Source organism: Prosopis cineraria, unplaced genomic scaffold (genome assembly GCF_029017545.1).
Source record: "Prosopis cineraria cultivar Desert tree isolate PC_DT_omini unplaced genomic scaffold, ASM2901754v1 PC4, whole genome shotgun sequence".
Taxonomy (NCBI): domain Eukaryota; kingdom Viridiplantae; phylum Streptophyta; class Magnoliopsida; order Fabales; family Fabaceae; genus Prosopis; species Prosopis cineraria.
The window spans coordinates 10,665,897-10,686,301 of NW_026555335.1; the positions used below are offsets into that span (position 1 = coordinate 10,665,897).

A 20,405-nucleotide genomic window follows, 5' to 3' on the forward strand; every position below is an offset into this window, starting at 1 on the left:
TTTTCATTATTACTCTTGATAAAAAAATAATATAAGCTAGAATAACATTTTGCATTGCTATTTGGTTTTGATTAGAAATTAAATATATCATATATATTATATAAAAGTTAAGGTGAATCATACTATTTATAAATTATTATAAATAACACTACTTGCTTTTATGTTGACATAATATTAATATTTAGTATTTAATAATAAAAACTCGTAAGATTGTTAAGGAAAAATTAAAAGTAAAAAAAAAAAAAAAACAATGAATCGTGCCTGGCAAGTTTATCGAGCAAGCTCAAAATTAGGTGGGAACCGAACAAGTTGGATCCTCTGAGCAATACATGCGCGGAGAATTTTGGCGGTTGCGTTCTATTGAAAACTGACCTCACTACATAACCGATTCTGTATAAAACTCAAGCATTTTCACTCTAAACTTGATTTGACAGAGCAGGATCGTCTTGTGCTCATGACGGACCAGACGGAGTTCAGTGTTCTATGCAGCCTCTTCACATGGACTCAGAGAAGCAAGTCCTCTGCCAAGAAGCGCTCCAAGTTCCGCAAATTCCTCGATACCTTCTGCAGGGACAAAGATTATTTCAGTGCGATTCGGTTGATTCTTCCCAATCTCGACCGAGAGAGAGGCTCCTATGGGCTCAAGGAGTCGGTTCTCGCTACCTCTCTCATTGACGCTCTTGGGATGTCCAGGGAGTCCGAGGACGCTCTGCGTCTCATCAATTGGCGCAAAGGTGGTGCAAACACCGGTGCCCATGCTGGAAATTTTGCTCTTGTCGCAGCTGAGGTTCTGTTTAACCTTTTCCTGTGAATTGTTTACGTTTTCTTTGTGGTATCATGGTGGTTTCGTCTTGTTCGGTTAACGAAATGCAGTTTACCTGTTTCACTTTCTTTGTGGTTTTCCTTTCTGTTCATGTATTGGAGCTCTTCAATCTAATATGGACTTCGAGATTTATGAACTTAATTAATATGCCGTTAGTTGAACTACAAATTTGTGAATGTGCATCTTAAAGTGAAGTGATCCACCTCACGAGATAAAATCCTTCACAGAATTCTTGTTTTGTTATCGGAACCTATGGTTACTCCTAGTTGGAGTTTGCGCTTTATCTCAGGTTCTCGGGTGGTACTCTCGACATTTATGTTCCTCCTTCGAGTTACCGGATTCCATGGTTACTGATTGTTGGTCACTCGATATCTATACTTCAATTATTCCTTACATTCTTTCAATGTTGAGGAGTCTATTGTTAGAGGCTAAGCATGTTGCGTTGTTATGTTGCATTGCTGGGATGATTGATATTGTTGGTTAACAGTTGAAGTTATGTTACGAATCATGCACCACCATGTTCTTGGACTTGCATTTAGGAGTTTTGGTTTTTTACAAGACAAGAGAGAATCGTTTGTTGATGTGAATAAATGAAAGGAAAATAATAACATGAATAACATGTTTCCAATATCACATTCTTCTTCGAGAAACAGGTGCTGCAACGTAGGCAAGGGTTGGCATCTGGTAGATTGACAATAAGGGAGTTAAATGAGCTGCTTGATAAACTAGCTTCAAGTGAAAACAGGTTTACCATTTAATTATTTCTATGCTTTATCACTGTCTGTGACTGCTAACTGGGTTTTAGACATTGCTAAATATCTCTTGTTAGTCCATTGGTTTTCAGAAGCCAATGGTGTCATAATTCATCATAAGTAGATTAATGATGCTTATAACGTGTTATTCTGTATAATAGCTGGTAAAGGACCAGTTAATGGGAAAGAAGGATTAATAGGCATCAACAAAATATGCGTACCATGAAAAATCCTTCCCTCCCCTACTTCCCCCCCCCCCAAAAAAAAAAAAAAATCATTTGAAAAATATGCAGAATAAAAAGAAACTGTTTGTTTTTTTCATAATCTTTTCACCGCTGAATCTTGAAGTGGCAAGGAGTCATGAAATAAAACCATCAAGTTTGTTGGCATCTCTGGTGTTGGGAATGTCTTTTGCCTTTGAGTTTGATTTTGATGATAAGAGTTTACTTAGTGATCCCAAAGAAGGGGTAAAGCCTTTTATTGCAAGACTCTACCAAAGCAGTTCCCCCCCCAACCAGAATGTGTAGTTTCTTGGCAAGCTGCAGCCTGCAGATGGGATTGAGCAATGTTTCTATATTGTTGCTAGCCATGATGCTAGTTGCTATTTTAAAACAATATTTTATTGTGTTCCCTATTTTAGAAAGCTTTTTACTTTTGTTATATAATACAAAGTAAAATCTTGCAGAATGTTTAACTTGAAGATCTTGCCCACTTGCTTATGCGTCTAACATGTTTTCTTATTTTAAGTTTATTAAATGATGTTAAAATATTCTTCTGGTTCTAAGGCTGTGTTAGATTTTTCATTGTGATTCTTCTATGGCTTGACCATTGTTACAGGTCTGAGAAGACTTCAGTTCTTTCTACCCTTATTCAAAAGACAAATGCTCAGGAAATGAAGTGGATTATCATGATAATACTCAAAGGTATGCTTATTTTATGCCAGAAAATTATCTTCTATACCTTGTGTATGTTGTTAACATGACTTAAAATTCTCATGCAGATCTAAAGCTTGGAATTAGTGAAAAGAGCATTTTCCATGAATTCCATCCAGATGCTGAAGACTTGTTTAATGTAACTTGTGACTTGAAATTAGTTTGTGAAAAGCTAAAGGATCGGAATCAACGTCATAAGCGACAGGTAGGTAGTGATTTTGAAATGTTTTCTGGACATATTTTCTTTCCTAACACACACACACACACACACACTCACACACACACTCACTCACTTATATGTGATGTTTTGCAATTCATGTAGCTGATCCCACCTAGTGGGATAAGGTTTGTTATTGTTGTTTGTGTGTGCTCTTGTTATATTTCAAATAAAAGTACATTTGAGATCAAACAATTGACAGCCTATTAGGAACGCATCTGTATGCTAAGTCTTGGCCATTTTGCCATTCTGAATTTATAATTTTAGTTGATTTTGTAAAATTTTTTTGGCCAAATATTTTTTAACATACATCTTTTGAAGACTGTATTGTCGTTCTTTCATAGCTTTTTCCCCTGTTGTTTTCGGGGAAGAGGGGTTTTTTCAGATGCACACTGCTACTTATATATTCTTTATATAGATGGTTTTAAAAAGTTAAGGGCTTGTTTGCATATTTTTTAAAACACTTTTTTATATATATTTTTAAAATCAATAAAACATGTTGGAGATTCTTTTTAAGTTATTCAGAACTTTAATGGTTTTTTAGAACATTTATTTTTATGATATCATTCTACCAATTAGAAGGTTTCCTTGATGGAATTGTTGTAATTATGGATCACATGTCTTTCAGCCCTTAATATTCATTTACATCATATGACTCCCATGAGGATTTTTTTTTAAATAATTTTTTTTATAAAAAATTGTTTTTGGGGACCAACTATCCTGACAAATTTGCTGTTTTCTTAGATTTTGGAATCGTTCTCAGAACAAATAATTTAAAGGGATTTTTTTTTTTTGGCTTTGTAGTTCTTTGAAACTGTTTACCTAAATTGTCATGCAAATATTTATTGGAACTCAACAACTGAAGTAGGACCAAATAAGCCCAAAATTTTTTGTTCCTTGTCTGCAGGATATTGAAGTTGGAAAAGCTGTGCGCCCTCAACTAGCAAGGAGAGTTGCTAGTGCAACTGAAGCATGGAAAAAGGTTTGTTTTATTAGGCCTTTCAATTGCGTTTCCTAAAATACATATGGTATGTGAAGGAAAATATGGGTTCACCTTAGTGGGAAAGATGTGATGATTTTCTTGTTATATCATCACCTCCTATGCAAGTAATGGAGACTTCCATCCTACAGCACATAGAAAAAGGTAAAGAGAGGTCACTGAGCTGGCCCATGACCTGGCCCATGAATTATCTCAATCTATATTTTCAATTATCGCAAGACATCTTTCCCACTTGTGTTTCTAGCTCTATGACAACAATTGACAATGACCATCATTTCACTGTAGGTTATCTGCTAACATTATGCCTTCTTCTGTCTAAGGCAGCTTTTAACACAGACGGAGGAGCTAATATGATAACTATGTTGACTGGCTTGTTGTATCAAAATGCATGATTATTTTCCTGTGGCCTTCAATTAAAAAAAAAATGCATGATTATTTGCAAGATCTACTTCTTTGATTTATATGTTCACTCATATCTGTCTAATGCCCCTCGTCATTAGCTCCATGGGAAGGAAGTTGTTGTCGAGTGCAAGTTTGATGGTGATCGAATCCAAATTCATAAAAATGGAACGAATATACATTTCTTCTCAAGGCAAGTTCATGCATTTGTGCTCCCACAAATTTAAGCCTGATTCTTGTCTTTCTGAATTTGTACTTTATGCCCCAGAAAGATTTCTCCCCCTCATACTCTCATACAAGATTATCATAAATAAAGAAGTTACTTAAGAGTTAGTGTAATTAGGAGAGATACCCGTTAACTAATAACTATTTACAGATGGGTTGGGCGCTAATTGAAATTGGCTTTTGGTTAATGGAAATGTAATTCCCTGTTTCTCCTATCTCTCTCTGCCTCTCTTCCCTATCTTTCTCTCTTTTCCTCTCTTTCTCTCCCATTCTCTGTCCTGTCAGAATTATAAAGATCTATCACACTCTCTGTTTTTTTTGTTATATTTCTCACTTTTGAGTCATGAGGCTGATTGATTCTATTAAATTCTTTTTTATGTTGAAAAAGACACCTGGTGAATATCATGCTATGATTGTTGATTTTTTTTTTTTTGGTGGCTAATTTTTCCATTTGCTTTGGTCTTCTCAGGAAATTTTGTATTGTTAAGTGATTTAATTTTATTTAACTTGTTTTCTTAGTAGGGATCCGTGTGCTTGTGTATTATTTTTAAGTTGACTAATTCACTATTGCAGGAACTTTCTTGACCATTCAGAATATCAACATGGGATGTCAGACATCATATTGCGAAATATTCTTGTTGACAGGTAGATATTTTTGTCAATTTTTTGTTTTCTTGCCTAAATTTTATCTGTTTCATTTCTCTAAATTTTTTCCTCCTTCTTTATGCATTTATACTAATTCTACTCCTAAACTTTTTCATACCTTCTGTAAATAATTGGAGTCCCACATCGGGTAGTTGTGAATAATTCTTAAGCTACTCAAGTTTCATGTTTCTTCCCCCACATGAGTTTGTATTTAAGAGTGGTTCCCCATGCTTTCTTAGGTTTCCATTGCACCTCAACATCAACAAGGCATTGCAGGAATGTGCACACAGTTTCTGTTAAGACAACAACTTCTCCCCCCCCCCTTTTGGCCATAAGACAACAAAAACTCTCCAAAAGATGTATTCAGAGAAGATACATGATACTGGATCTCAATTCAGTAGAATCTGCAATTTTTTTGTCTATTTGTTTTTCCATTGCAGGGAAGCTTATCCACTGTTTTTTTATTCTTCCCCCCTTAAAAAGAAAAAGAGAATAAAATAACAAAACAAAAAATTTTATTATGAAATTGTTGCATGAGTACATCAAACACTAATATGTGAACCATATCCTTAACTATCATTATATTTGTCACTCAAGTGTTAGAAAACAATGAACTCTTTGTTTGATTAAGTTATGTTTTTAATTTATCTTTGCTTCTTGATTTTGATAGGTGTATTCTTGATGGTGAGATGTTGGTTTGGGATAAATCCTCTAACCGTTTTGCCGAATTTGGTTCAAATCAGGAAATTGGTATTTAGTGTTTTCTGGCTTAGTCAAACTTTTTCACATGCTTTCATCTTATAGATTTTATTTTCCAGAGCATTTTTTCTTACATTTTTTTTTTGTCTTTTGCAGCAAAGGCAGCGAGGGACGGGCTTGATAGTGATAGACAGGTTCTTGCTTTTGAATTTTGTCATTTTATTGTGGTAGAAATCGATAGTTTAACTTTTTCTCAGTCTTAAATTTTCTCCCTGATGCAGTTATGTTGTATCCTTGAACTAGATGGGTTTACAACCATTCAATTCAGCTTTCAAGGGCTTTTTTGTTGGTTGAGTCTCAATGGAAGAATGGTTAACTAATTGTGCATGGTTTGGGAATTTGCTTATGCAACATTCAAGATTGTATCTCTATCCCTTGACTTGAGAATGGCTAGACGTTGCATTTGATATCCTTTATGTTGGAGATACAAGTGTAATACACCAGACTTTGAAGGAAAGACACGAGCTTCTCTGTAAAGTTGTGAGGCCCTTGAAGGGTAGTTTGGAAATTTTAATACCTAATGGTGGTCTCAACTCTAATTGTCCATCTGGTAAGGTTCTTTTGGGAAATTATTGTTATCTTTTTGTTTTCATTTTTCAATTTGAGGGAAGGTTTTTCCACCTCTTCATGTTAGTAAATGTTCATTGGATACATAAATCGAGTCCGTAAACAAATAACTGCTCGGTTTTAATATTTTGCAAATTTTCACATGCTCTATTGATAATGTAATGACATGAGAATTAACATATAGTGCATAAATTTATGACTTAGCTATGTGTTTATGCATGGATCAGGCCTCTCACCCATGATGTTATGCAGGGGATGCTTGTTGGTCATTTATTGCTCGTAGTGTGGATGAAGTTGAGAGATTTTTCAAAGAAACTATTGAGAATAGGTAGCAAAAAGCCACATTCTTTTTTGCATCTTAGAGTACATGAGGATATTTGAAGCAGCAACAACAACAACAAAACTAAGCCTTATCCCACTAGGTGGGGTCGGTTACATGAATTGCACGATATCATTATGCTTTATTATCAACCAAGCTTTTATGAGGATATTTGAAACACGTTCTGTTATTTCTTCTCAAAATCCCAGTTTTCTTTCGTGACTTGATCATAGACAGTGAGAAGTAGGATAGTTTAGAAAGACCTAACCATCTAACATGTAACTGCAGTTGCTGCGAATATTGCATGGCAGTAAGGGTAGTTAGAGATTTAGAAGAACTGAAGTTGGGTTCAATGATGGGTTGATCACTTTTTGAATCACAGAGGATGGTCTAGTTTATGGTTAGATGTGTAATTAGGATTGTGGAGCATGAGAATTATGATAACGGTTCTACTTTTGCATTTGTGGGGATTCAGAGATTAGTGTTATGATTCTCTTATTGTTCAAGTTTCAGGGGTGCAATATACAGAGAGGAGTTTGTATAGTTTGGGAGTCTTCTTTTCAGATTTCTCTTACTGTTCATTGTATAGATAAGGAAGATAGATATCTTTAGAGTTCCTTGCAATTTATCTTTATTTTGGGAGTTTATCTGTACTTAAACTAGTAATAATTTTTCCCATGTAGCTGACCTTATTTAGTAGGATAAAGCTTGTTGTTGTTATTGTTGTATTATTATTATAAAACAATAAAAATATACAAAACTGGTTAGTAGAGTTTATCTTCAGCCCTCACACTATGCTTTCTATGTTACTTTAATTTTGAATTATAGTATCAATATCTGCTGTGTATGCCCCTATGTAAGCATATTTCACATGTAACCTGTTCTTGTAATATTAATTCAAGCTGCAGAGATCTGAAGTTAATGGTAGTTTTTTGTGGTGTTTAATATATTTGTTAGCTTCTGAATGATAGTCTGATGTAGTTAGCTTTAATTTATTCTCTCATTTTACTTTAAAAAAACACGCATACGCCAACAATTACACGTGCTTCTTGTAAAGGGTTTTGTTTTCTCCTCCATTTAGAGATGAGGGCATTGTTCTGAAAGACCTTGGTTCCAAATGGGAACCCAGTGACCGAAGTGGGAAGTGGATGAAATTGAAGCCAGAGTACATACGTGCTGGTTCTGATCTGGATGCGCTTATCATAGGTATATAATTTCCTGCTAGCCTTCCATGCATTCTAGAGAGCTGTTTTTGTCATTGCTCATTTGCCAGTGTTGTTTTGACTTTGTGAAGGTGGCTATTATGGCTCTGGACGAAGAGGAGGGGAGGTTTGGTCACTCATCCCTATTAACTTACCTTTAATAATTCTTTTTCTGCCTATGAAGTTATAGTGGTGTGCATCTCATTTCAGGTTGCTCAATTTTTGGTGGGCCTCGCGGAGCGTCCCTCCCCTAGTGCTCATCCTAAGCGGTGAGATTTATTTAATTTTTTTTTTCTCAATGTAACATCTGCCACGCCAGTTTAAGTAGTTTTTCCTGGTTACCATTTCTCTTGTCTTAGTATCATTTGTTTAGGACATATTAGATCTGCTGCATGTGAATAGTTTTCGTCAATTGTTACATTGTTGGACCATCTGGGTTCTGGGCGCATGTTAGAAGACATTTGATTCCTGTTTATCTACTATCCTACTTTGCAAACATGAAAAGAACTTTTTAAGGTTTTAGTTAAAGATCTAACTTTTAACTTATTTCTGCAGTTGATGATGGGAAAGAAAGGTAGTTTATTTAACATATGGAATTATGGATATGGTCTGCCTTTTTCCTACCTAAATTGCTACGGAAATATTATTTGACTATTTTCTTCTGAAAGGGCAAGTTTTCACCATGGAGACGTGGAACTAGTTTTTTGTATAAAAATGCCAGAACTTAAATCTTAACTTATTTTGACTAAGACAGTACCTAGAAGTTAATTAACTATGCATAAATGAACCGCAAAAAGATTAGCCACATCACAATCTTCTGCTTGAATTAATGAACCACGAAATAGCTTTTTTATATAATCTTCTGCTTGAATTAATGAACCATGAAATAGCTTTTTTGGGTTCTATACAAAGTGATCTATAGATGGTTAAAATCAGGTGTTTCTTTTCACCGCAGATTTATCTCATTTTGCAGAGTTGGTACTGGACTTTCTGATGATGAACTTGATGCCCTAGTAACCAAGCTGAAACCATATTTCAGGTAACTTATATATGTTGATTAAGTGTGATGGATGCCCAAGTGAGATGAGGAACCTTCTGATAGAGACTTGGTAGTATGGGATACCAAGTCTCACATTGAGTAGTATGGGATGCTCAATGGGGTATATAAGTGGGTTGGTTCTCCCACTTTAACAGCTAGTTTTTGGGGTAGGGTTTCCCATCTCACTTAGGTACCCATCAATTGGTATTAGAGCCTAGTTGTTGGCAGTTTCAAAGAGGGCTACCCACAGAGGGTTCTGACCAGAAGGAGACCGAGTTAATTTCTGTGGAGTATAGCCGTTGAGATGTCGGCTTTCCATGGGGGCTAATTGATAGAGACTTGGTAGTATGGGATACCAAGTCTCACATTGAGTAATATGGGATGCTCAATGGGGTATATAAGTGGGTTGGTTCTCCCACTTCAATAGTTAGCTTTTGGAGTAGGGTTTTCCATCCCACTTAGGTACCCATCACCTTCTCCCAGAAGTTACCTATTTTGGTGGGAGAACCAACCTACTTGATTAGCCCATAGAGCATTCTGTACTAATCAATGCAAGACTCATGCATCCCATACTACCTTGGTTTCTGTCAAAATTTCTAATGAGGCTCATGAAATTCATCATTGCTATTCCCGTGATCCTTTTCCTGGAAATTTGAGAAGAGTGCAGCTAAAAATGGACTATAGTAGACATTTATGTGATGTTTCCAAATACTAATTGGTCAGGTTTGCTTGTTCATAGTGCTTGTCTGGTATGCTGTGATTAAATGAAATCATGTGTTGAAGATTGAAGGTGTAGTTTGTTAATTTTCTTCATGCTATAGTGGGTTGTTTTCCCTGACAGGAAGTATGAATACCCAAAGAAGAAGCCACCAAGTTTTTATCAAGTGACTAACCATTCAAAAGAACGACCTGATGTGTGGATTGAGAGCCCTGACAAGTAAATATATTCATTCTGATGTCTCTAGTAAATAATGCTTTCACTTTCAATTGTGATCAATATTTACCTCTATCATGCAGATCAATAATTCTCTCTATTACCAGTGACATTCGAACTATAGAGTCTGAGGTGTGTAAGATGTTATGTGTTTTGGCAACTGCAAGGGTTGCAGGTTATATTTCCTTGTCTACTAGATTGCATAGTTTTCATTTGAATGGTTGCACTCACAGGTATTTGCTGCACCTTACAGTCTGAGATTTCCTAGAATTGACAGGGTGAGATATGACAAACCCTGGTATGAATGTCTTGATGTGCAATGTAAGTAAATTTTATCAACTGCTTCTTAATATCGGGCTCTAATCATGTTCAATGTAATAGTTTAATCTTCTCTATTTAAATTCCCAATTCCTTCAAATTTGTTAAATAGCTTGTGTTGATGTAAATCTGATGGACATTGTAAAACTTCAGGGTTTTTTTTTTTTCTCCTTTTGTGTTGTTGCAGCATTTATAGAACTCGTGCATTCTAGCAATGGCACCACAAAGGCAAGTACAGAGTATGGCAGCATGCAGGATAGTAAATCAAAACGCATTAAATCCTCTAAAAGGGAAGTAAAGAAAAGCATGCCTGTTGTCCCTTCTCATCTAATTCAGACGGATGTTTCCAATGTGAAGGGTGGCTCGTTAATATTCTCAAATATGATGTTTTGTATCCTGGAGAGCTTAGCAACTTTCCTATGATCTGTTCTCTGCAGATTGCTGATTTTTTTCCCGATGTCTTAGAAAATATTTTGTTCTAAATTAAAATTTATCAAAATAAAATGCATTTTTGTTGTGATAAAAATAGTAGGGAAGACATCTTTACATTTACGAAAATATTTTATGTTGCTTTACCCTTTAATTTTTCTAAAGGTGGAAGACATCGTAAGAGCTTTAAGTAGTAATCCTGCATATCAGTTATCCTAGGTTATAACTGGATTGGAAAAGAGCATGGCTTCTCTTCCTTGCAGTGCAGCCGTGGTGCTGCAAGAAGAGAGGAGAGATGGGGGGTGGTCCACAGCCATGGCCCCTCCTCTTCTCTCTTTCTCTATCTGTACAGTACCTCAGCTGCACGGAGGAGAAGCTAGGGAGATTTAAAAGTATTGAGGGTACAATAAAATTATCCTTGACAGATGCAGATTTTGTCAATGTGCCTTCATCCCATTCTCTTGATTCCTTGCACAAGATGATTGCTGAGAATGGGGGAACTTTCTCCATGAACTTGAATAATTCAGTCACCCATTGTGTTGCAGCAGATAGCAAGGGTATTCTCTCCCTCTCTCTCTGCCCCCTCCCCTATCCATCCCTCTTCCTTTTTTATGTGCAGGTTCATGAGAATGCAAGCATGCAAAAGGGCAAAGTTTTATTTTCCAAATACATAACAGTGTCTTCTGGCAGGTTTTAAATTTGAAGCCGCAAAACGTCGTGGTGATATCATTCATTATAGTTGGATCTTAGATTGCTGTACGCAAAAGAAGCTTATTCACTTACAGCCAAAGTGAGTAGTGTTGTTGAGCCTAGACTTAGCTTCATTAAAAGCATTTCTGATGATGTATTCCTCTCAATGGTCTTGTTTGAAAGGCACTTCCTTTTCCTTTCTGAACTCACAAAGAAGAAGTTATATGAAGAAATTGATGAGTTCTCAGACTCATACTACTTGGATCTTGATTGTGCGGACATCAAGCAGGTAATGTTAGCTTGTTTATCCTTCTCTAGTGTTCAAAATCCTTTACTCTGTATGTTAAATATGGAAACACAAGGAGCAAGTAGAGGGGAGGACCCAAGTATATTTGATAATTACTCTGGGCTGGATAGTTTTATCTTGGCTTCTTTGGTGCTTTGCATGTCAAAATGAGAGGGAGAGAGTGTATCTTGCCCTAATATATTACTTTCCATCATATTTATGATTATGTCTATTATCCCTATTAGAATGGAGAGCCATTCCCCTTCAAAAATTATTAGCCCTGTTAGGAAAGAAGTCACATGGAAGTTGGAGTTGAAGGTTGAGTTTGTCTGCGGTCAAACTGGGGTATACTTTTCCCAATTAAATCCAATTCCCTTTGATTTTATCATGTTCGGTGCTGGTTTTAATGATGTATGATATCCTTCTGAACCTTTTGATAGAGGTAACATCTCAATTTCCTTTTTGTATGGACCTTTTTGCTGTAATAAGGTGGGTTGTACACATATTGATTACTTGACTGATATGACTTTATTTTTTCCTTAAATAAATAAAACCAACCTCAATATCGATTAAAAAAAAAAACTCAATCATGTGCCAGTGTAGTTGCAACTTAATTCTGTTTTTTTTTTTTTCCTCCTCTAGCTCTTCAGCAATATTCCCAGATCAAAAAAAGATGTCAGCACTATCAACTATTACAGGAAAAAGTACTGCCCAAATGATAAGTGGTCTCACTTTCAAGAATGCTCCATTTATCTCCACACTTTTTTGCCACCTTCGTAAGATAATCAAATTATTTACCTTAGCATTTAAATACTTACAATTTAGGATTTTCATGTTATTTTTCTGTCTCACTAAACAGCTTACTGATTATTTTATTTTTTCATGAAGGAAAGGAGATTGGGGAGTTCTGTTGGGACTTTCTCTGAGGAGATTGCAGTCTGAAATTCTCATGAGTGGTGGCAGAGTTACCGATAGTCCCACTTCTGCTACGCACTTTGTGGCCTTCTCGGTTCCAGGATATAATGTAGACTTCAAAGAAATGTTAGCAAGGTTAGCTGCTTGTCTGTCATCTTGTTATTTTTTTCCTAAAAAAAAAAAACAAAAGAAAAGAAAAGCGAAATACATTAGAGACTAGAGAAAAAAAATCTTAGTTTGGGTAGCATGATGGAATGTCTATTCGTGAAGGAACTCATCCGTTGCTTCCCGAAGAGTCTTCCATTGACGCCATAAGTATTGGGAAAAGGGAATTTCTTTATTTGAAATCAGTTTTCTGTATGTATTTTTGTTTTATTTTTTCTCTCTTATTTAAAATAGTATATATTTAAAATGTATTGATTTAATTACGACCACACTAGTTGGTCATTAGTTAGTAGTATATCAGCAACTCTACTGAGGCTCACTAAATTCCAAGTTGCTTAACTCAGCCATTGAGATCTATTGTGATGCTAAATGGGCTGGTTTCATTTCACATAGGAGGTCAACTTCTGTTAATGTGCCTATGCATGGGAGAATCTAGTTGCCTTGAGAAGTAAGTAGTCTCTTTGGTTACTATTTTCCTTCCCAGAGGAGTTGCTTGCCACCAAGCCATCTGCTCCGTTCCTGACGTCTTTGCTGGATTATTAATCCCATGCACCTGAATTACCCTATATTATTCATCAAGACCTCTCAAATACTTCTGAATTATCTTTTTTTCTTATGGAAAGCCCCAATACTCGTTGATATTTACAATATTGAGTGTAGGATGCTCTATTGACCTTTGGATAATAAAATTATTAATATTTTGAGTTGTTTATTGCATATAGAAGCATCTTAATTGATGGATGAGAAATCACAACACTGGAATCATGAGTTACAATTGAGTTAACATTGTAAACCATGTATTTGTGATGGCTGTGTCATCTCGGCTTTTCATGAGTCTATCCTGTCATCCTGACATGAAATCATTTTATTCCTTGTAATATTATGTGCTAAAATTTTATTTCTTTTGTGGTTTGCGTTGGGTGTTCCTTTTGCAGGAAAACTAACCATGTGTTTGTTCTTTTTCTTTTTCTTCCTTACTTGGGGGTGGGTGAATGCTCAACCATATATAGTTTCACTTCAGTTGAAGGGAAATTTCTGTCGAGCAAGAGGTTGCATGTTGTTGGATCTCAGTGGCTTGAAGATTGTTTAAAACAAGGCCGAAGATTGCCAGAGCAAACATATACATTGAAGCCCAGCGGAATAGAAGAACTAACTGCTGAAGACTGGTAAGTTAAAATATATGGATGATTAGCCACACGTTTGCGAGATATGTTGTTTGAGAAAAGAAAATTTTTTGAGAAGCTAATGAAATGAATACAATGAATTTGACAACACCTTCAGTGATACTAATAGTTGCAAGTATGAAATGCCAGGGGAATAATGAGTAAGCGGACATTCTTAGGGTTTTTTTATAGGATTAAAAACATTTTCATATGTTACTTCACTTAAAAAGGTCCATTTGATAGACCATTTGGTATTTTAGGCATCCAATGCTACTTTAATGAATTTAGCTGTGTTAATTTGATACCGTGCAATAGAAATGCAAAAGCTAATTGACATAATGGTTGTGTCCCAACTGTTTCAGCAAGTATGACTTGGCTTCAGAGGGTTATTGTGGTGCAAATAATGTAGAAGAGCAAAGTTCGTCACTTGTCTCTGAAAACAGAAGTCAGCTGAGAAGTGCAAAAGCTGTTGATGAAACCTTGGTGTCTGTGGAGAAGTGTGGCAAAAGGAAACGAGGAAGACCTGCAGGCATAGGCAGTAAAATGGTTAAAACAGCTGGCAACCAAACTCATCGATCACGAGCACGTATTGGAATAAGGCCTGCAAAAATATGTGAATATGGAACCGATGAAAGTGGTTCTCATGATGAAAAACCATGTGCTGGTGAGATTGACACGAGAGAATTCAGTCTTGACTCTCACAATGGCGCAAAAGTCCCTGAGATTGTGATGTTACAAAATTCTGACCCATCAAAACGAGACGATGCAGTTAGGCAAGAGGTTTTGAAGGACGGTGAACATGAAGAATATTCTGTTCCCGAAATTGGAAAGACGGAGCAGCATAATGACCAAAACAGTAGGACTGAAAAACTTGAAATTATGGCTGATCCAATTCAGGCTATGCTTTTTGACATGTTTCCTAGCCTTGCGACAAAGGAAGTTGATAAAACAAAGAATGAGAATGTTGATGATAAGCCACCGGAGCAATCCAATGCGGGGCCTACAAGGAAAAAGAAAGTTAGCTATAAGGATGTTGCCAGTGAGCTGCTCAAGGATTGGTAGAATATCTTCTCGTTGCAATGCTATGTATCGTGTCTTTTCTGTACCAAAGTCTATCTTGCTAAATCATCATTCACTTTCTAATAATTTTGTAAAAAGAAAACATAATTATTTATCCTTATAATTTTATCGAAATCTGCTTTTACGTAATTTATTTTCAATGTTTTTAGTTTTTATAATTCATGTTATTTAATATTGCTTGAGATTTAAAAAACAAATGTCATTTAATCTTGTTGAAATTATAGAGATTGATAATACTAAGAAAAATTATAGGAATTAAAGATAAAATCTAACAATTTTCGTTATTTTTCTTTGCACTTCTGACATTCATACTTTGCTTGCTCGATAACAAGTTGTTAAGAGTTTGGGGGATGATGATTGCCATCATTCGGCCTGAATTTAAGCCCTCTCTTAGGTGTGGGGTGGGTTTTTCTTCTCTGCCCTTTTACTCTACTGTCTCTCCATTACAAATTTGAACTATTCAAGTTAAGTTTGTATTTTTAAAAATCATTAAATCTAAATTTTCAAATTCAATTTAACAGTTTAGATTTATACTGATTTTTTCCTCTCTTCTTTGCAAAGGAGAAAATCAACTTCCTTTAGTGCATGCAGTCCTAGAAATCAAATAAATTTACAAGCTTTGCACTAGATCTAAACAATTGAGTTTTGTTTGAGGTAATGAAATTTCATTTCTAAAGTGTCATAATATTGATTTGGCTATTGAAATATAATTTTTAAGTTTCACATGCATTTTTTTCAAAGTCAATAATTCAAATGAATTGAATTTATTTGAATAAAATTTAAAATACTCTCATATATAAAAAAGTACATAAAATTATCCCTTACTTTTACCTCATAAAGCTTCTGAACTAACTTGAATATTCAAATTATTAAATACTATTTTATTTCATTTTTATTTTTTATCTAATGTCAATTTTTATTTAAAAAATTAAGATTTTAAATTTTTACCTTAATTTTATATTATTTTATTAATAAAAAATTCAGATATTTTGACTAACCACATTTGAGTTCCCAAATTTCTTCAGATTAACAAAAGCTAAAAAAAAAAAATATATCTTAACTGTCAAAATCAATCTTAAAATTTTTTAAACTTATTCAGACTAACCTGTCATTAATTTTTTTTCTACAATTAAAAGTACCATTTTGTCTTTCATAAAGCATTAAAAAATATACAATCTCAACAACAGACTCAATTATAGAACAAGCCTACTTTAAAAAATTTAAGAAAATCCTATTAAATAACAATGGCAATCATTTTTTTTAAAAAAAAAAAAAAAAAACCTCCCCCGCTACACAATCCAGTAAAAGCACATTAAAGGAAACTACAGTTTGGCCATAAAAAGCGGCAGTATATACGTTGTAAGGATGCCCGCTGTTTCAAGAGCAGTTCATGAAATTACAACAACGTGATGAATGATAGGATCACCAGCCATATTTGGCTTGTGTCTCAGTTTTTGTGAGCATGCCCCTCGAACGCCTCTCAGCAAGTTCCGATTCCTTCTGTTTCATATCGAAGTACAGTGAACCTATTTGATGCTTCCTTCTATGCAGCTTCGAAGGCTTACCCTTCGCTGAAACAGGCTGCAAGGAGAGAAAATGTTCAGCAGAATAAGCTTAATACTCACTAAATGGAACACGAAATTCAATTTATTGCAAGTTGCTTTCTTTACTATGCTCTCCTGTTATGTGGAGTGTGGATATTTTGTTTTGGTAACAACATGGGGCGATCCTGTTCTATGAAAATTGTTTACAAGGATTAGATTCTTCCAGCAATTTCCCCCGTCATGCATGATTCACGTCATAGACCAAGCTAGACCATAAGAGTTAGCAAGCTACACACCCCTCAACCAGAGCTAGCTAATATACATATGCCAAAGAAGGGGGGAATTGTCCTTTGAATATGACATGGTCACCAATTCCTTTCCTGACATAAAAATAATAAGTAAATCTGATACACAATAAATCCCCAATTGGGACGAAGAAGCTCCATGATGAATAAGTCATATACTCCTCAGGTCCTGTACATTAGTTACCTTCTAGAAACATAATCTGATCCATTTTATAAGTCATTAATTGATGGGATATTTTTGTTTCAAATTAAAATTCCCAAACTACCCTTAAAAAGTAAGAGAGAGAGACAGGAAAAATAATAATATATTGCTTGTTTACTTTTTGTTTTTTACTTTAGGGTTATATTGAGAATTTCACTTACTTTTATTCCTTATTGGTATTGATGATGTTAGTAGAAATGACTTATAAATAGAACCAGAGTACATAGTAGATTGATACCAACAAAAGGCCTTGAAACATCTATTTCTATTGAATGAGCATCTAAGAGAAATTTATCAGACAAGATGGAAAGAAGAGCTATGTATATTTCTTCTCAGAGACATGGAATTTATTCAGGAAAAGCTTTAAAGGTAAATTACAATGACGCAGGAGGAAGAGAAGACATATTTTCCAGAATTAACCACAAAAAAAGATAAAAACCAAAAGCACCAAAGGAAACACAAACTCTCCAATTCCAAAATAAAAATCACCACAAAACGTCCTTGAGCCGAGAAACCTGATAAATGCAATTACAACTATTCTTTCCCAAAGCAGCTCAAAAACAAAAAAAAAAAAAAAAGAATTCCAGACATACACACCACAACACTTTTAGGATTAGAGATTTCCATGTAGTTTTGGCCATTTTTTTTCCTTAAAAAATTTTAAAATCTCATAAAATTAAATCCTCCATGAACTCGAGCACACCCGTTGTAACAACTTTGTTCAACCATATATCCCCATTATACCTAATAGAGAAACATAATCTTAACGAAATATTATAAAGGATAATATCTCCCTAGGTTCATAACTCCTAATTAAATTTTAAAGTACCCCAATTGTCTTGCAACAAGATTCAGAAAGTCCCACTGTAAATTTTATCGGTTTCTCAAGTGTACCTCCAATCATTCCTGGTTAAGTGAATTATGTCTCAAGCTCATCAGAGCAAGCATCATCTTGAAGCAAAATAATTTTTAAAATAATTGATTGTGCCAAAATTCAGGTGGCACAATTTTCATTGAGAACAAGAAATCCAACAGAGCTTGCTTTTGACAGGTAACCCTATCACTAATCGAACATAATTTCACATCAAATAGGAATGGATCTGTTAAGGCAAACAATTTAATAACAGAGCCTCACTATTACCCAACTAAACTAAAGCTGACCCCGACAGCCCCATTGATTGTTGGTCAACTGAATTTTGACAGAATCTAAAAGAAATTCAAAAAAGAAAAAAAAAACAAAATGCAACTGTATGAGAAAACACTGAAAACGCAAGCGAACAATACCTGATAAGAAGGCCCGAAAGCTATCCCAGTTAGCTTGACCTGGTCCTCTCTTGGCCGATTCTTAACCAACTCTTCTTGCTTCACTTCAATAATTTCCGAGGGAATCTCACTCCTTCCTCGCTTCCCAGACACTTTCACTCCGTTGTCACTGACCCCAGACATCAGAGGTACTGGCCCGTACGCATCAGCCCAGTTATTTCCATATTGTCCGTAATCACCATAGGCGTTATAAGTTGCATATGTATCATTATTTGCATAGCATGGAATAGGGGTGGCCGTATCAGCAGTCCCAGCCTCCGGCTGACCATCCACACTATGATTAATACCCGACCTATAGTTGCCATAACTACTACTATCCATGTAGTACACCGGATTTTCGTCTGTACCATATTGGTAATTATCATAACTCTCATAACTCCCTCCATTCTGATCAGCACTAACATTATTCTCCGCGGCAGAACCATCAACATTCGATGCTGGTACATCCGCTTCAATTATGGACCGCCGGCCTGAACCAGACGTCGCTTGAACGCCCAATGTAGCCGAATTTCTGGGAGCCGGAATACTGGACAAGAATGACTTCACCGACGAAGTTTGAGGCATAGATTCCAACTTTTTTCTCTCATTTTCTTTACGTTCATCATCCTCGTCTTCATCATCATCATCCAGTTCGCTAGATTTCTTCAAAGGAATTATAGGAGGCCTGAATTGAACAACCTTTTTGGTACTAGGGCCAGAGGCAGAAACCCTAGGAGCGGGTTCTTGCTCGATTTGGGATTTAGGTTTGGGGAGGGAAGAGGAAAGGGAAGTATGCCCGCCAAATTGAGAAGTGTTTATTGAATCCACTTCATAACCATACGTTGAGGTTGCAGCAGACGACGGGTTAATTGAGCTGCTGCTGGGTTGAGGAAGAGACGAAAAAATAGAGGAAGATTTAGCGATGCTTCCGGAGCGAGCTTCTGAGTCATCTTCATCGATTAGAGCGTTCCTGGAACTGGAGGATTGCTTAGGTTGAGGAAGGGATTGAAAGAGGGAAGATTTGGGTTGGGGAGGAGAAGAGAAGAGCGAGCGGGTCTTTGAAGACGTTGGTTCACCAAGCTCAGAGATAGGCTTACATGAAGAGGAAGGGATTGGTATCCGTGGTTGCACTTGTTCTTCTTCGTCAGAAGAAGCGTAGCTTGCTAGCAGGGATTCCATTCGAGAGGAAGAGGATAGGGATAACTCACCAGAGACACCACCAGCGATTAGGCTTTGGGAGGGACAAGGAAGGACGAGAACGAAAGAAGGAGAAAACACAAGAGCGGATCGAGACTTGGGCCTTCTTGGGCTTACAGCACATTTACTTTAACACTCCCTATCCTTTTTTTTTTTTTTGCCCCCTTCATTTCCTTATTATTGACCTTTCAATTTCTATGGCTTTTATCTAACCTTCCAAAACACCCAATATAATTCAATATAAACACACCGTTATTTGTTAAAAAATAAATGCTCTCACATTTTTTCAAACTGTTTAAATTAAAAATTAATTTATAAATAAAAATATTTAAAACACCCAATATTGTATTCTTTATGAATAAAAATATTATTAAAAATTAATTATTTGGGTCTTATAATTTTGACACAGTTATGTTGTAATCTGATTTTTTTAATTTTAACTCAATTATAACTTAATTCCTTAACTTTAACTCTTATAACTTAATACCTATAATTTTAAATATTTAAAATATTATTCTTTATATTTAAAAAATAAAATTATAAAAACTAAAATTATTTTAATTTTTTAGAACAGTTTCTTAAAATTTACAAATAATATACTTATATGTACATTAATATTTTCCCCATTGAAACAGTTTTTTAAATTTCTAAATTGATTGAAATAGGAAAAAATTGATTTTAAACAGTTTTTAATTTTTTTTTGAAGAACATGTTTTTAAATTTATAAATAATATATTTATATATAAATTAATATTTCCCCGTTTTTATTATTTTTTATTTATAAATAATATAATAATGATAAAAAATATTTAATGATTAAATTTATAATAATTTTAATTTAAATAGCTCAAAAAAATGTCATTGCATTTAATTTTTTTTACATATAATGTTATGTTTATTTTAAAATGAGATACTTTGACCTCTCCTATTTTTATCTTAATTATAGATATCTCATTTTTATTTTTAGAACTTGTATGAGCCTCTTCTAGTATAAAC

At 35.1% G+C, this 20,405-nt stretch overlaps 2 protein-coding genes across 2 annotated transcripts; one reads left to right on the forward strand and one right to left on the reverse strand.

The window, feature by feature from the left end:
• The first annotated feature begins 316 nt into the window (after positions 1 to 316).
• On the forward strand, positions 317 to 14,988 carry LOC129308199 (DNA ligase 4). The gene is made up of 27 exons (XM_054949245.1): positions 317 to 787; positions 1,477 to 1,568; positions 2,413 to 2,498; positions 2,576 to 2,712; positions 3,632 to 3,706; positions 4,225 to 4,316; positions 4,922 to 4,993; positions 5,664 to 5,743; positions 5,849 to 5,886; positions 5,974 to 5,980; positions 6,147 to 6,302; positions 6,572 to 6,647; positions 7,720 to 7,844; positions 7,933 to 7,967; positions 8,051 to 8,109; positions 8,796 to 8,879; positions 9,721 to 9,816; positions 9,897 to 9,945; positions 10,047 to 10,134; positions 10,319 to 10,522; positions 10,992 to 11,117; positions 11,251 to 11,350; positions 11,434 to 11,539; positions 12,179 to 12,312; positions 12,425 to 12,586; positions 13,627 to 13,782; positions 14,142 to 14,988. The coding sequence occupies exons 1-27, from the start codon at positions 455 to 457 to the stop codon at positions 14,839 to 14,841; spliced, it is 3,468 nt and encodes a 1,155-aa protein (XP_054805220.1). The 5' UTR covers positions 317 to 454; the 3' UTR covers positions 14,842 to 14,988.
• A 1,139-nt stretch (positions 14,989 to 16,127) lies between these two features.
• On the reverse strand, positions 16,128 to 19,493 carry LOC129309675 (flocculation protein FLO11). Its single transcript, XM_054951339.1, has 2 exons — positions 18,195 to 19,493; positions 16,128 to 16,440 (listed from the first exon to the last, which is right to left on the reverse strand). The coding sequence occupies exons 1-2, from the start codon at positions 19,389 to 19,391 to the stop codon at positions 16,282 to 16,284; spliced, it is 1,356 nt and encodes a 451-aa protein (XP_054807314.1). The 5' UTR covers positions 19,392 to 19,493; the 3' UTR covers positions 16,128 to 16,281.
• Between the last annotated feature and the right edge of the window lie 912 nt (positions 19,494 to 20,405).

Bases quoted from the DNA above. Each gene is read 5' to 3' on its own strand.
- LOC129308199 (XM_054949245.1), top strand. From the start codon at position 455: ATGACGGACCAGACGGAGTTCAGTGTTCTATGCAGCCTCTTCACATGG. The intron at 4,317-4,921 runs GCAAGTTCATGC...TCACTATTGCAG, and splicing joins AATATACATTTCTTCTCAAG to GAACTTTCTTGACCATTCAG. The intron at 11,540-12,178 runs GTAATGTTAGCT...TTCCTCCTCTAG, and splicing joins ATTGTGCGGACATCAAGCAG to CTCTTCAGCAATATTCCCAG.
- LOC129309675 (XM_054951339.1), bottom strand. From the start codon at position 19,391: ATGGAATCCCTGCTAGCAAGCTACGCTTCTTCTGACGAAGAAGAACAA. The intron at 16,441-18,194 runs GTATTGTTCGCT...CTCTCCTTGCAG, and splicing joins CTTTCGGGCCTTCTTATCAG to CCTGTTTCAGCGAAGGGTAA.